Below are 14,433 nucleotides of genomic sequence, written 5' to 3' on the forward strand. Positions count from 1 at the left end.
AAAAAATTAAAAAATAAAAAAAAAATTAAAAATTAAAAATAACTAAAAAAATAAAAATAAAATTAAAAAAATAAATTAAAAAAGATAAATAAAAATTTGAAAAATAAAATAAAATAATAATAAGTCAAAATTTTGAGGAAATAAATGCAAGATTTTAATTTTTTGATATATTAAATGCAAGATTTTATTTAGATTTTAAGTTTTGTTTCATTTTAAATTAAAATTTTTAAAATCATAAAAAAAATAAAAATAAAAAATAAAAAATCATAAAAGTTTTAAATTTTAATGGGTTCATATTTTGTTTTGATTTTTTTTAGATTTATTTGATTCTAGGATTTAATTTTAATAATTTTAGGTTTCATTTAGTTTAGTTTTGAATAGTTTTAAGTTTCATTTACTTTAGTATTTATTTAGATTTTAGTTTTATTTTATTTAAAAATATAAAAATGAAATTTTTTTGAAAAGCTTAACAAACAATTGAAAATTCATTTTTTGGCGTCTTTCGTGGTATCTATGTTCGACTTTTCTATAGTTAAATGCACTTAAATGTTTATTTGAAGTTACCTATGTGAAAGTGATAATTGGTTAGCATTTAAATTGTATGGTTGTTTAAAGCATTCAATCTTTAGAAATTTAATTGCTGGATCATTATTAAAGCGTTGAGTTTATTGAATAGCTTGTATCGCTTGGGATATTCGATGATAAATGATTGTTTTACAAGGTTCATATTTCTGCAGCATTTGATAAACAATTATTTAATCATTAACTCCATAAGGCACTAGTACATTAACTTCTAAAATCAATCACATGCTAATTTGCCTTGCTGTGTCTCCCAACCCAACTGGTCCACAGTTGGTCATCCTTTATCCCATAGGGTATACCCCCCTTAGCCTCAGGAGACAGCTTAAACGGAGAGATTGGGGATCAGAGTGACAGCCCCCGGTCTGAGTGTTGTCGTGACAATCTGTGCGACAACATGTTCAACACTCTTTTGTATTGTTGCCCGCTTTGGCTAAACACAACCTTAGGAAAAGCAATGACGAAGTTTGTAGTAAACTATATCTAATGATCATACATGTTCAAACCTTGTTCTGTCGTCAATATCATCAAGCCATTCAACATCTGATCCAACCTTAATTGGCCACCCATATCCTATGTCACATGTACTATCCCACCATCCTCTGGAACTAGATAGATCAAATGGTGGGAAAGGAAACTTCTTGGTTTTAGAAAGAGTAAAATAACAACCATGAGCATAATAAGCATTAGGAATAGCTTCATAAGAAAACCCATCAAATCTTCTGACATGAGATGACACTCTCAAACCAACATAATTGATTATGTTGGAATCTAAGATTAACTATGGTGGGATATTAGGATTGTCGACAAATATATGCATGTCCTTTGTTTCTCAATTATGACGACGAATACCACCTACGTTGTTCTGGCCTCTAATAACTGAAGTGTTAAAACTTAAAAGCAAACATTTTGTTTATGCTCTTCAGCTTCTATCTACATAGCGAGCATGAGGGCATGGCTTTCAATAATTCCAATAGAAGGACACCACAGAGCCCTGCCATAGCATAACTTGGCTCCATTTCCATGGCTTCCTCTTCTTCAATCTGCATAGATTTGTAACCCCATTCCCAATACCCAAACTCCTCAAATTCTCTAGACTCTAACATAGGGTTCTACAATGGGTTGGGGCCAGTATGAGCTTACCCACCTGCCTATGCGGTACACTATGAATACTATCATATCCATACCGTAAATTTGTCCTTTTTCCACATAGACGAGCCTGCCCAATCATTGTTCAAGGAAATCAAAATGCGTAAACACTGGTTACTGGAAATCGGCGAATGCACTAAACTTACCTTGAGTGAATGAGGAGGATAATAGATTCCTACATGGATGACTTCGCTATTTCGAGAACTGGTAACGGTGCTGATGTAGAAAGTTTCCTCCAACACTAGCACTTCTCTCCCTGATAACGCCATTTGTCTTGCCCCTGCAATCTCCACAACTCCAACCTCGACATCCATAGCCCATTAATAGTGAAAGGGTCAAACATTGTACAAACTCGATGGAGTATTCTAAGCGAGACATTAATAACAAGGATTTCCATCTTATTTCCCTCATAACCACTTATTTTTCTCATGAGAATTGAACATTCCTTTCTTTATTCCGAATGTCCTGCATAGTTAAGGATCTACCAAGGGAACCAACATGTATGTCGGTGCTGACACAGATCATTTTCGATTTAGATGTCGATTTAGATATCCCTTGGATAGCCATCTTCTTCTTTTTCAACTCTTAGATAGCTATTAATTCTTATTCTATAATTATGGTGGTGCCTTTTAAAGCCCAGTGTGGTAACTGGGGCTATGATACCATATGTCACATCCCTCCTTGAAACTCTATTTTTTTTTATACCTTATGATTAGTTTTCCCATATGGACTTCGTATATGTATTTGAACTTAGGTTTTTAAGGCCATACATGATATGTTCTTACCCAAGTCAATTCAATCCTAACAAGGTAGGTTTATAATATTGAACTATCCTTTCATATAGTTTTATTTATACTCAACAATGATTTTATATCTTTCTTCAAGCATATGTAGGTTTCCTATCACCGGTGCATATTGCCAGGTTAGGCATTATACGTTAATATCTCCTTGTGAAGTTAGATTGGTTACTTAATATCCTCCACAGCTCGAATTGCTAACACATGGTCCAGTTGTCCTCCACATCGAAATCCACATCCCACCCATTCAATACACGTGTAATTGCCATACGAGTTCAAGTACTCTGTCACATGGTCCTCACTGCTTTCAAGGTGGAAAATACCACCAATCCAGATCGTTCTTTGTTCATCAACGGCTCAGGATACTCGCACAAACCTAAGGTTTCCTTTTGCTCAACTTACCCTCATTTGCTTGTGCTACTATGCCACCTGAGCCAATGTTTCTACAATGGTGGTATGTGGTCTCTGTGATGTTCATCACTGCGTCCCCTCGATTGTTGATGTGTCAAAAGGCATGGCGCTCCATTTTAGTAGTGCGTTGCCATTTGGTTCACATGCGCTTGGTGTTGTGATGATTTAATGGAGTCCCTCTTTCCTACATTCATAGAGGAATATAACCCCCACGAATTGGTTCAACATGCCTACCAAGTAATTTTCAAGTATCTTGCTAACCTCAATAACTTCACTCACTGCCCGGATTTCATTTCCCTTATCTGTTTCACTTGGTATGTGGCGAGGTCTTAGTTTTTTTTAATTTGTCACATACATGTGCAAGATGGGGCAGCACGTTGTGACAGAGGGACAGCCTTGATCATAGGAAACTAGGGTAAATTTCTTCCCAATACCTAGCCATTTAGGTTAAACTGGTTGGATTTGAATCTTGTCTACCCTATTCATATTTTTATAATTCAACCAAGTATAAGTTGATTTTCGTTGGGTTTTTTTTCTTTTATTTACTTTGTATTTTGGGTTCAATGCAGGAATTAAAACCCCCCTATCTCACAATAATTATAAAGGTAATGCTATTCTTCCTCTTATCATCATCCCAAAACAGAGTATTGTCCCTATTTTCCATTTAATGTTACTTTCTAATTGGTCTTTACTGTTTTCCTGATAATTTACCATCACAGGTATGCTTACATTTTTCCTGGCTTACAAAACCATGCCTTCCTCAGCTCCAGCGGACACTAACAGGTGTTTTTTCTCACCTACAAGTTGGTTACCCTACCTAGGTTTTAATTTCATGGAAATGTTGTCGCTCTTGCGTAGAGAAAGGACTTCAAGAATCTTTCCTAAGCTCACCTGGCTACTTTCAATTTCGAGCCACAATTTTTCTTCCCTACTCCGATGCTCACCTGGCTCAATAGCCCCTATTACCGCGTCCTGGAGCCGAGCATTGTTTTTCTCTTCGTCTAGGAACCACTCTTATATATAAATCGCACTGTAATTTTTGTTATGTATTAACTTATATTCAACGAATCATTTCCTTCTATTACCCTCCCCATTGATGGAGTTTGAGCACCCAGGTTACTCAGACAGAGTTATTTCCTGATACCCTAGCAATTTTGTCCTCATACTGGAAGTTGCGATAATACTCCAGGATGAGTTAACTTAAGAAGTTGTTTAATGTTTCTTCTATGTTCAGTATGCATTTCGTATCGTCTTAATTCCATAATTTCCCTTTTCACTCACTTCATGATGTGCCAATACCGGCTTGTAATTATGGTTATGGTGAATGTCATTTATCTAAGTTCTGAAACGTGAATGGGTAGAGAGTAATGATTGTGTGCATCTAATAATAAGATGTACTTATTCTTACAGTCCTATTTTGAATCATATCCCCATTAAATTGCTACAAGGATTATTGAATGGTTATGTTTACAAGTAGATCCACATAATTAATTTACGACTCTTTGGTAAGAATTATAATTTTTGATGCATGCACAATAGAACCTATTGCAGGTTGGTAAAAGCTATATTTACAGTGCTTACTTCGATATTTACATTTACAGTGTTTGCATAATCATGAATGTGAAATGCTCTTCCTGTAATTAGTCTTCATTTGAATGTTCAATCGACTAAGTTGATGACCATAAAAGTAAATACAAAAGTGCTTGCAAACATATTAGAGCTATACAATTTAATCATTGTTGATGTGAGCTAATATTTTTCTTGCAACCCCTGCTAGGTTTGATTTAACTAACTTACTCCAGTCTACTGCCCTCTAAAAGTGACTTGTCGGGTCTTCCTTCAAAATTCTTGCTAAACACTTTTCTTAGTGATTACAGTTTCACTTGGAACGTACGTTGTCAGTTACCGAAAGAGTACTGAGTAGAATTCTAATGTACTCCACTATGTCTAATAAGTATTTTCGGGACTATTGCATAGAATCGTCTTTCAACTTCCTATAGGTATTCGAACGTAGCAAGCCTTATTCCTCTACTTTGTTCATTCACTTATAGGGATCAGTCAGACACCATGTGAGTTATAAACTCTAAACCCATATTAAAATCTTAAATCCAATTTAATTAGTGTTCTTGCTACCTCGTTCTTCTAAATTCTAGTAATTTTGTTTCCTACGATATAACCATATTATATAAAAAGTTCCATCTGCTTTTCATTCAACCAGAATTGGTACAGATGTCCCTCTTCACGCCATTCAATCCAAAATTTATACATCCTATCAATCTTGAAATCAAGATAAATCCGTGAATTTACAAGTCCTAGACTGTTAATAAGAACCAAGCCAACCATGCAGATGTGGCATGGTGGGTTGGTAATTTGTCCTAGAATATATCCAATTGTATATTTCTCATAACTTGTCTATATATTCACACATGCAACCTAATTCACAGCAAAAGACTGATCGCTGGTAATTTTCATTATTTTACTACTGAAAACGTAGATGCATCCGAGATGAAAATATTTATAATAGCCATAGAAAAGATTCTCCTAATAGGAGATGATTATAATTACTAGGAACCAAAAATTTTCCCTGTCTCTCACGATACAGAAGTAATTATTATTCCTAATGATGTAATTATTCAACTCAATATATTTATCTAATTTTTCCTATGATAACTAGTGAGATCTTTAACAATGATAAGTATTACACCTCGCCTCGTTATTCACAGCTTAAGCCCCTAATATAGCAATAAATTACAGTTAAAAACAAATAGGCTATGTGAGTAGCAGTTAACCACTAATAGCAGTTCCTCTACAGGGTCTTGTGCTCACCTATTATTAAATCCATATACTAGTACAATCATTCATATATTGTGCTTAATATTTTGGCTTCCTACTATACATCATTATCACTTCGGAACCGCAACTTTCTCTAATTTATGACTAACAATCATAGGGTATTTACTAGAATACATACCAACATTTAAAGTCAAATGAATGAAGTATTTACTAAAATACATACCAACATTTAGAGTCAAAAGTATGAAATAGTATAACGTAAATAATCAAACCAGAACAACCAATAGAGAGACACTTGGGAATCGAGCACCTCCACCCAACAAAGAACTGACTTCCTCTAGTTCACCCTCGAGCTGAAGCCTGAGAGTACTTGCCCCGGATTCAACAACCTCTTGTTGATTCCTTCATTGGGTTTTTAATTCCCTTCTTTCATGATAATGTTTTTTTTAGCGGCATCGTATTTTTGTGGATCTTTTTATCCATTTGCCTAGGGTTTTCCATAAAAGCCCGCCTTTCTCTCCGGCGGTGCTTTTAGGCTTTTTTAAGCTTAACGTCTTTCTCCAGCTAAGCAACTTAATGGATCTTTCTTTCCCCTCCATTTAGTTTATTTAGAATTTTTTTCTAGAATATTTATCATGAAAGGATTATCAAATCTCATTTATCAATGAGATTTTATCCTTATCTTATTTTGGCAAGTATCTCGTCTCTAGGTGTCCCATTCCCAAGTACATATATCTCATATTTATTTATTAATATAAAATCATTCACATAATTAATGCAATATTCTTCTTTGTCTTTCCTGCCATTCTTTCTACCCCAACTCAATCTAACTAGAGTGATTTTACTACAATGGAGGGATATTACAAAAGAGCCTCGCATGTGTTTGGTCAACATTGGTCAAACTAGACCACTTGTTTAGAAAATCCTTGATTTTTGGCAATAAATCAAGACAATTTTTTATTTTAAGGGTTTTTTTTCATATTTCATGGATCTTAAGGTTGAATTTGACATATTAGCATTTATCTAGGATCTCAGAAACTAATTTGAGCATTTTTAGTAGTTTTGGTTATCAAACCTCTTGTATAAATATGTAGCACTTGAAGTAAGAGATGTATTATTTTTGTGGAAGAGTACTACTTGACTAAAGTTAATAAATTTGGAGTTTTTGGATACCTTCATTGTGCTGTGTGGATTATGTTGATGTTGTAACACCAACTTTCTTAACTAGTTTTCATTCAAGTGTGCAAGCAAAGCATGGAGGCCCCTCATTGTCAAGCATGTACATTTAGTATTTAAAATGTTTGGTACGCTCTTCCAATTTTGTTGTAGTTTCTTGTATGCTTTAGTTTCTGTTATTTGAACAATATGGATTGTTGTTAAGCCTGATAGTATGTTATGTAATAGCCTCTTGTAAAAGAGATTAATGTGCTTTCATCTACAACATTTAAGAATTATCAATTCGTTCATTTTTAAAAAGCACTTGATAATTCGAAAATGTTGTTATGCTCTTGGAAACATTATGAATCCATCTCCTATAAGGGAGCTTAAAGTTTACTTGCCTACAACATTTAAAATCTCAAGATAGTCTAGAAGCATTTCCAAGTACAAGTGTGATAAAAAAAAATTGCAATTTAGGTTAGTTTAGTTTAAAAATTAGTCTCTAAACCGTATATTTTGGTGTGCTTCCAAGTTTATGAATTCCGGATTGATAATTAAATTTATGATCTGATTTACACCCCTAAATTGGACCTGTTGACCTTGCTGCCTACACCTATCTACAAGTCAGTGAGGAAAGCCTTCAACCCCACAAGGTGTGGTCAGTGGCTGGGAACTCAGAGAAGGGGTTGTCACACTAATCCTGACTCTCCGTTTGAGCTATCTCCTAGGTTAGCTAAGGGGGGTGGTCCTTAATGAAAAGTTAAGTTAAAAGATGTGAGTTTCTAGGAGAGTGTTATAGTGAAAATGGATTACTTTTAAGGATTTATGGGCAAATATGAAGTGAGCAACTTGAAATAACAATGCCAATCATTAATATGATTAAAAACCATAAAACCAGTGCCTTATAAGGAATTTGCTCAACAATTTAAAGATATATTTGCTCAAAGTAAAATGCAATGCTCTCAAAAGAGAAAACAAAGTAACCCTAAAATGTAAATAATAATTGTTAGCACAAGATATGTAAGATACAAAATGCTTTTGAGATAATCAACTTTATAAATCAAAACATGTGAAACATATCTTGCCAAAACCCAAAAATTAGTAATTAACTTGGAAATGTAAAAGAAAGGAAGTGCTAAACCAAGACATCAATATACAATTAGACTTGAAACATGAAAAGAAAACACTTGTTTGTAATGATTACAATACTTGCTTTTGGAATAGACTTTGCATATGAAAACTCAAACCATCAAGAGACAAGTAAAGTAAATGTAATGGAAAGTGATCTTGGTTAATTTTATTAATTATCTCTACAACAAGATTACAATTTAACTCTTCAATCCTCAGACCTCACCTTCGCCCAATGATATGGATCTCACAGTGAGGAGTCAATAGAGGAGTAGAGGATCCCTAAGATGTTTACTTCAACCAACTTATGTTGGAGGTAAAATTTTAATGAGGCGTGGGGCCTTCCTACACTAAAATGCCTAGATGAAATGCAAATTGTGTTAATTCCCCAAATTAAAATAATGATACATGGAAATGCTTCAAAGAGATTGATTTGCAATGTTTGAAAGTGAAATAGTGTTCAACATAAGTTGCAATTATAACTTCAATTGGAGGAATAAAATTAGCTTACAAGTGTTGCATGTGTTTCATCAATGAATTAAAATGATACATGTAATTTGCTTGAAAGTAAAATTTGTTTCAAATAGACAATGACAATAAATTGCTCTAATATTAAAGATAACAATGTAGCATAAAATTGAAACATGTATTCAAGTGCTCATGAAACAATTTACCAAGGTAAATGGAAACGAATCAAAGTTTGTTAAGAATATAAAATGCTTGCATGTAAAGGATGAATTGCCCAAAGTAAAGTGTAAGCTTGTAGCTCCAAGCAACAATGAGAAAGAAAATGTAAAGCTCAAATGAAATTGTAACAAACTTTAACTTAATGAAATGTGATAGTGAGGTTGTGTTAATTCCCAATTAAAGCATGCATGTAAGTGAATGAAGTATGAAAGCTTAAACCATGCAAATGTCAATCCACCCAAGAGAAGCCTCCCTCTAAATGGGGAGATAGGATACCATGGGAGAAATCCCAAGCTCCCACAAGCAAGCTAGATCTTTTATTAATATTACAATGAGAAGAAGGCCCTTCAAAGTTCTCAACTATACTTCAAGGAGAGTCCTCACAATAATTGCTTGAAACTTGGACACTAGACCTCCTTTGTTGAGAAAGTAGTGACAAGATCTCACAAAACTTATGCAAGGGAAACAAGGTGTGAGTTTCCTCCAAATGCCCACGTCTTAAAGAGGAAAATGGGCAGCCCTCTAGTGAACTTGACTTGGTCAAAATAAGCCTCAAAAGGGCTCACGACATCCTTGGAAATCAAACCCCCAACGCTTGCCAAAGGTCTTTCAAACACTTCTTAGATGTTGCAGGAAGTTGCTCTTCAAAATTTGCCACACAAGAGTTAACAAACAATCCAAACAATGGCTGCAAAATAAGTTAAATATTAATGGAAAAATCAGCAAGATAAAATGTATATTGACAATAATAATTTACAAAAGGCTAAGCTAAAGAGTGAGAGTAAACTCTTGTCTTTGCTTAACCATCTTCAAGCTCTTAGATAGCAAATGAAAGAAATGGAGTACAATGTTTTTTTAAAAGAGATTTAAATTTAGAAGTTCTCGGCTTGTGTACAAGCTATATGCCGAAATCCCTGCAAAACCACTTTGTAAGGTAAGACTATGACGGTTCAAGGAACAAATGAGAGCTCCTTTAAGAATGTATCAAGAGTGGGTTGGTCTCTCCAAAGACTTCCCTTCACGCTTGATTCTGTAATCCCAACAAGATGTTCCCTCTACAAAACTTCAATCAAGAATTAGTTCCATATAGATTTAGCAATAGACAATGATAAGAAACTCTAGAGATTAATTTAAAACCAACTAGAGCATTCTATACCTAGAGCATACGTCTAAATCAAATTTCAATGCAAGATAGCTTTACATTAACAAATCTACAAGAGCATATGGAAGCAAATTAGATCAAAGCATGAGTAAAAGGAATTATACCAATGCTCAACAATTCATCACACTCAAAAAGGAGGAACACCTCATGAATGAAACCCCAAAGTCTTTATTGATATTTTTGAAAGTGTACAAGGCAGCAGCGCTTCTGCAAGCACAATAGCTAGTAACAATATGATGCAATGTGAGAGCCCATGGCTCTATTATATAGAGAGTTGGGAGCAAATCCCAATGAAGAATGACAATGACAAATGGCATTAGAGCCAATCCCAATGTAGAAGTGATTAAACAAGTGGCATGAGGTGACAATCCCAAAGAGAAATTCGAATTTGTTGAATGGAGCTCCAATGCCAAGTGTAAAAATCGAATTCTGGCAAGTGGACATCATTTTCTTCTTCCCTTATGTGCCAAATTCGAATTTTATGGTGGAATGACAAGTGTATATGGGTGGTAACCCATGTGGGGACAATTTCCCACAAAAATCTCCACCAAATATTCTCCAAAATCCTCCCAAATGTGCATTAACTTCACAAATTCGAATTTCCAAGTAGCTTTTTCATTTAATGTCAGAAATTCGATTTTATTTGAGCACATGTCATTTCCTTGATTTTAGGAGTCCACATCACCTTGGGACTTCACTTTAACTCCCCCATAATTTTCCACCTCATTTCCACAACATTTAGCATGTGTGGATATTTATTTTTCTCCATTTATTTAATTTCTGGCTTAATTAATTGCCAGATTTCCCACTAAACTTAGGAAAAGTGGGTTTTGAGGGTCCAAAACACATTATTAACCCCTTAAAGTGTGTCATAGTAGAAAATTGAGGGTGAGAGGTGTAATTTTGATTACTCATTCCCCATACAACTTCTCTAGACTACACTTATTACAATCTAAATACAATTTTATTTGCAATTTTTGACCTGCGAGAAATCTAAAAAATTAAAAAATTACTACCTAGACCTAACCAAATTCCATGAAATTTTTGTGTGATCTAGTATGGTAATATACATCAACTCTAGACACTAACATGTGTCAGGGGCTCAACTTTCAAGCCGTCACCCCAGCTTTGGGGTAAAATGTGAGTGAAAAAACCTAGAAAATTATCCCCCTCTAAAAGAAAAGGGATAATTAACCAAATAGAAAAAACACTCCAAGGTGTATCCATTTGCTGATCGAGTCCAAACATCTTAGGCCTGTTACAGACTCAAAACTCATCATTACTAGTATCACTTATTACAATTTCCCGTAGGGGGTACAAGAAAGATGATGAGAAGATAGAAGTAGAGTTAAAAAACTCTGTTGACTGACGATATTTGATGGTACAAGTGTCCTCTGGATCATAATTAGGCATGGAGTCTTCATATAATCATCAAGTGCCACTCTAGTGGTCAACACTGAACAGGACCAACACCCTTTTTGGGTTTTGGTGGGTATTGGTGGAGAGACCGAGGTTAATTTCCTTGAATTTTCTTAGCACCAGAGGAGGACCTAGCAGCCATTTCTTGGAGCCAACAATGCAATTTTCTAGGGCCAACACAGAGCTTTTCTAGGGGACAATTCCCAGTGGTTGAGCAGCTGATTTCATCACTTGGGTCTTGTTAGCTTGCCTTGGGAAAGCCCAAGTGCATACATTCTGATCTCATATTGTACCCGTTGTTTATCATAATAAAATGGCTCAGTTTTGTGCAGGTTTTGGAGTTTTCTGGGTGTTTAATATTGTGTGAAAAATTGTGTGTGCTTTTTCTATGCATGCTTTGTTTATCGTTGTTAATTTTCCTTAGGTATATTACACATCTCAATATGCAGAAATAACAATATCAATATCCATAAAATGCATAACAATTACAACAAGAGAAAGGGAGAATTAAACCTCTTCCCTAATGTTTTCTTCTCAAAGAAAATTTATCTTTCTTCAAAGATTACGCTAGCAATTTGTACTAGCAATTTCTAACGATCAATTTAACCCATGAGAAATAGAAAATATGGAAACCTCAACTTGGACTTATCCTCCTTCCAGTCCTCCCAAAGATATTCAGCTACGTGCTTGGAGGGGAGTTCCCAATTTTCCAAGCATGCCTTTAGCAAATGAATCCTCACCTCTATTTATAGTCAAATCAAATGCTAATTCATACAATAATATTAAAATGAACTCAAAACCCTAGATTTAGGGTGTTTCTCTTAAAGTAGCTTTTAGGGTCAGATTTAGTCCAAATTTGACAAGTTCCCTCTTCTCTTTGAGCTGGCCCCTCCACATATGTGAACAACATGCCTCAAACAATGAATAATGCCCCATAAATACCCCTTATAATGCTTTGGATAGAAGAAGACATCCTTCTTTGAGAGGTTAGGTTCATTATTAAGTAACCAAAAGTATAATTCTTTTGCCCTTTGAGTGGAACACTACTCGTAAAGTGACCTTTCTTTGACCATACAAATGTCATTCATGCCACATGGGACCTGTTAGCTCTCGAAGTATAACTTCTTGAGATAAAGTCCTAAAACTCAAGCAAGTCCTTGGAGGAACTATGAGGGAGCCAAAAGTCACCTCACCAACCCTCTTCACACCTTTGGTCAACTCTCCTTTAGCCTAAGGGGGGCTTCACTAAATTAGGATTATTAAAGCCACATAGCACCATTTTAAGCAAGGTGCTCCTTCTCTAGCTTCTTTTTGTTGCCACATGTCATGCTTTAGGCCTCCTACATGGTAGGCATTGTAATGATGTTAGACTATAAAGACTAACGATAACTTTATGAAATAGTGTAAGTCTATGTCAATAAGTAAAGGTGAAAATATAACCTGGGCTTAAGTCATGTGACAATTTAGTTATGTACTTAGAATTTTGGACACAGTCCCATACCTTTGGGGAGTTAAGTCTATTATGTCTATCTAAATGGTGCATTTGTTACCTCTTCCATAATTAATCATATTGTCTATCATGCACCATTCTCTCTTATTATATCTCATTGTTATTATCATTATAATTTATCGACTTATCCCATCTACTTATAATGGTTGTTATAAATTTATCCTAAGGAGTTTTCTCAATTGGCTTTTGCCAATGTTGCTAGGAGTTTGGCTAGTTCAATGCTAGTAGGTGCATGGTTTAAATCCCCTTGGATGAGACGGACTAGCCTATGTTGATGGACCAGGGATGCCATCCATGAATATGGAGAAGCATTCCTTGGGTTTCATCACAAGGTTTTCCTTAGGAAAATGGGTTGTTACAGATAAAGTTATTGATGGATCTGAAATAGATTTTTGAAGAAGCACTTGAACAACAATCAGGTCAACAAGTCATTGCACTCTAAGCCTCTCAAACAGAAGAAAAGCAGAGAAGAAAATACTCAGAAGAAAAGCAGAGAAGAGAATACTCGAAGTAAACTAACAAATCACTACATAGCAAAATGCTAGGCTTGCTTTAGTAGAACTGTAGTGGAAGTTTGGCCCTCAAACGGCATTAGGACATTATGCTTAGCTGTTAGAATTTATAGTAATTTTGTTGCAAGCTATCATTTTCTCCATGAATTGACAACAATAGCTGGTTTGAAAATATTTCATGTAGTTTTCAAGATGTTCATTCATTCGTTTTGTATTTAATTCTAAAGGATATTTTGTTTCCTAGTTGTTCGTATCGTGATATTTTGTTTGTTACCTATTAAATTTGTTCATTTGAGTTCTAAAATAACAAATATGTCTATTTACATGTTCTTAGGTTGCAGAACTCATTGCATGCATGGCAAAAAATAGAGAGCTTTGCGTGAATAATGTGGTTGAAGTGATTGCTGAGACAACGGCTCTATTGCTTCCCATGGAAGAACTTCTTGCTAGTCTATCATCAGCAAATGGTGTTTCGAAATTTTCCTCACAGGTATCTTCCAAATAACAGAAAACAAACTCAACAAGCCATATACATCAATAACAATTTATTGGATTCAGTGAGAATTAGGGTCATGATATCCAGATATCAAACATATCCTGTGTATATTTTGCAAGTAGAAAACCATGTTTGACATAATTCATCTAAAGATGAAAAAGATAAAAATGCTTTCACTATTGTACCAAAATGATGCTAATTCCATGGAAAGAATAAAGTTAAAAGTATTGTTTATATAACTATACGTTCTTGATGTAGGGGACTTTTATGTTGTCATCTCATCATATTGAGGGTTAGGGGTTGATTGTTGAGGTTGCAACTAAACTTTAATGCAATGTGACTATGGTAGGGTACCCCCTCAACCAATAAGGTATATGATATGTAGAGGTGATGCTAATTGAATTGTGGATATTCTTGTCGTTAATTGACAACCCCTTTTAAGTTTTGCCAATTCTATATTTTTGTATTTGAACTCCTGTATTTTTATCTCCACATGCTTACCCTCCTCCTTTGGCCCCCACATCAGTATTGAGTTTGATTATTTGTTTTGAGCTAATAGAAAAGGAGTAAGAGAAAGAGAATCACTCATGGGAAAGCTGTTTGCATTATTCATTACTACATATTTATAATTA

The 14,433-nt window shown here is 34.8% G+C and overlaps 1 protein-coding gene and 1 pseudogene across 3 annotated transcripts in view; one reads left to right on the forward strand and one right to left on the reverse strand.

The window, feature by feature from the left end:
- The window catches only part of LOC149155773 (protein TIC 62, chloroplastic-like), a 306,905-nt gene that overhangs the window by 257,914 nt on the left and 34,558 nt on the right, over window positions 1-14,433 (forward strand). For 2 of the 3 annotated variants that reach the window (XR_016263751.1, XM_089445998.1), the window contains exon 9: window positions 13,640-13,795. The exons of the other annotated variant lie outside the window; for it this stretch is intronic. Coding sequence is in view for 1 of the 2 variants with exons in the window: in XM_089445998.1 (XP_089302124.1) it covers window positions 13,640-13,795 (156 nt within the window). In the remaining variant the exon portion in view is untranslated. The remainder of the gene's footprint in view (window positions 1-13,639; window positions 13,796-14,433) is intronic. 3 annotated transcript variants of the gene reach the window in all.
- On the reverse strand, window positions 1,070-2,042 carry LOC149155774 (L-2-hydroxyglutarate dehydrogenase, mitochondrial pseudogene; annotated as a pseudogene).

The sequence above is a fragment of the Pinus tabuliformis genome, chromosome 9 (assembly GCF_031772625.1).
Source record: "Pinus tabuliformis cultivar Carrire ecotype Pingquan chromosome 9, CPIR1, whole genome shotgun sequence".
Classification (NCBI taxonomy): Eukaryota; Viridiplantae; Streptophyta; class Pinopsida; order Pinales; family Pinaceae; genus Pinus; species Pinus tabuliformis.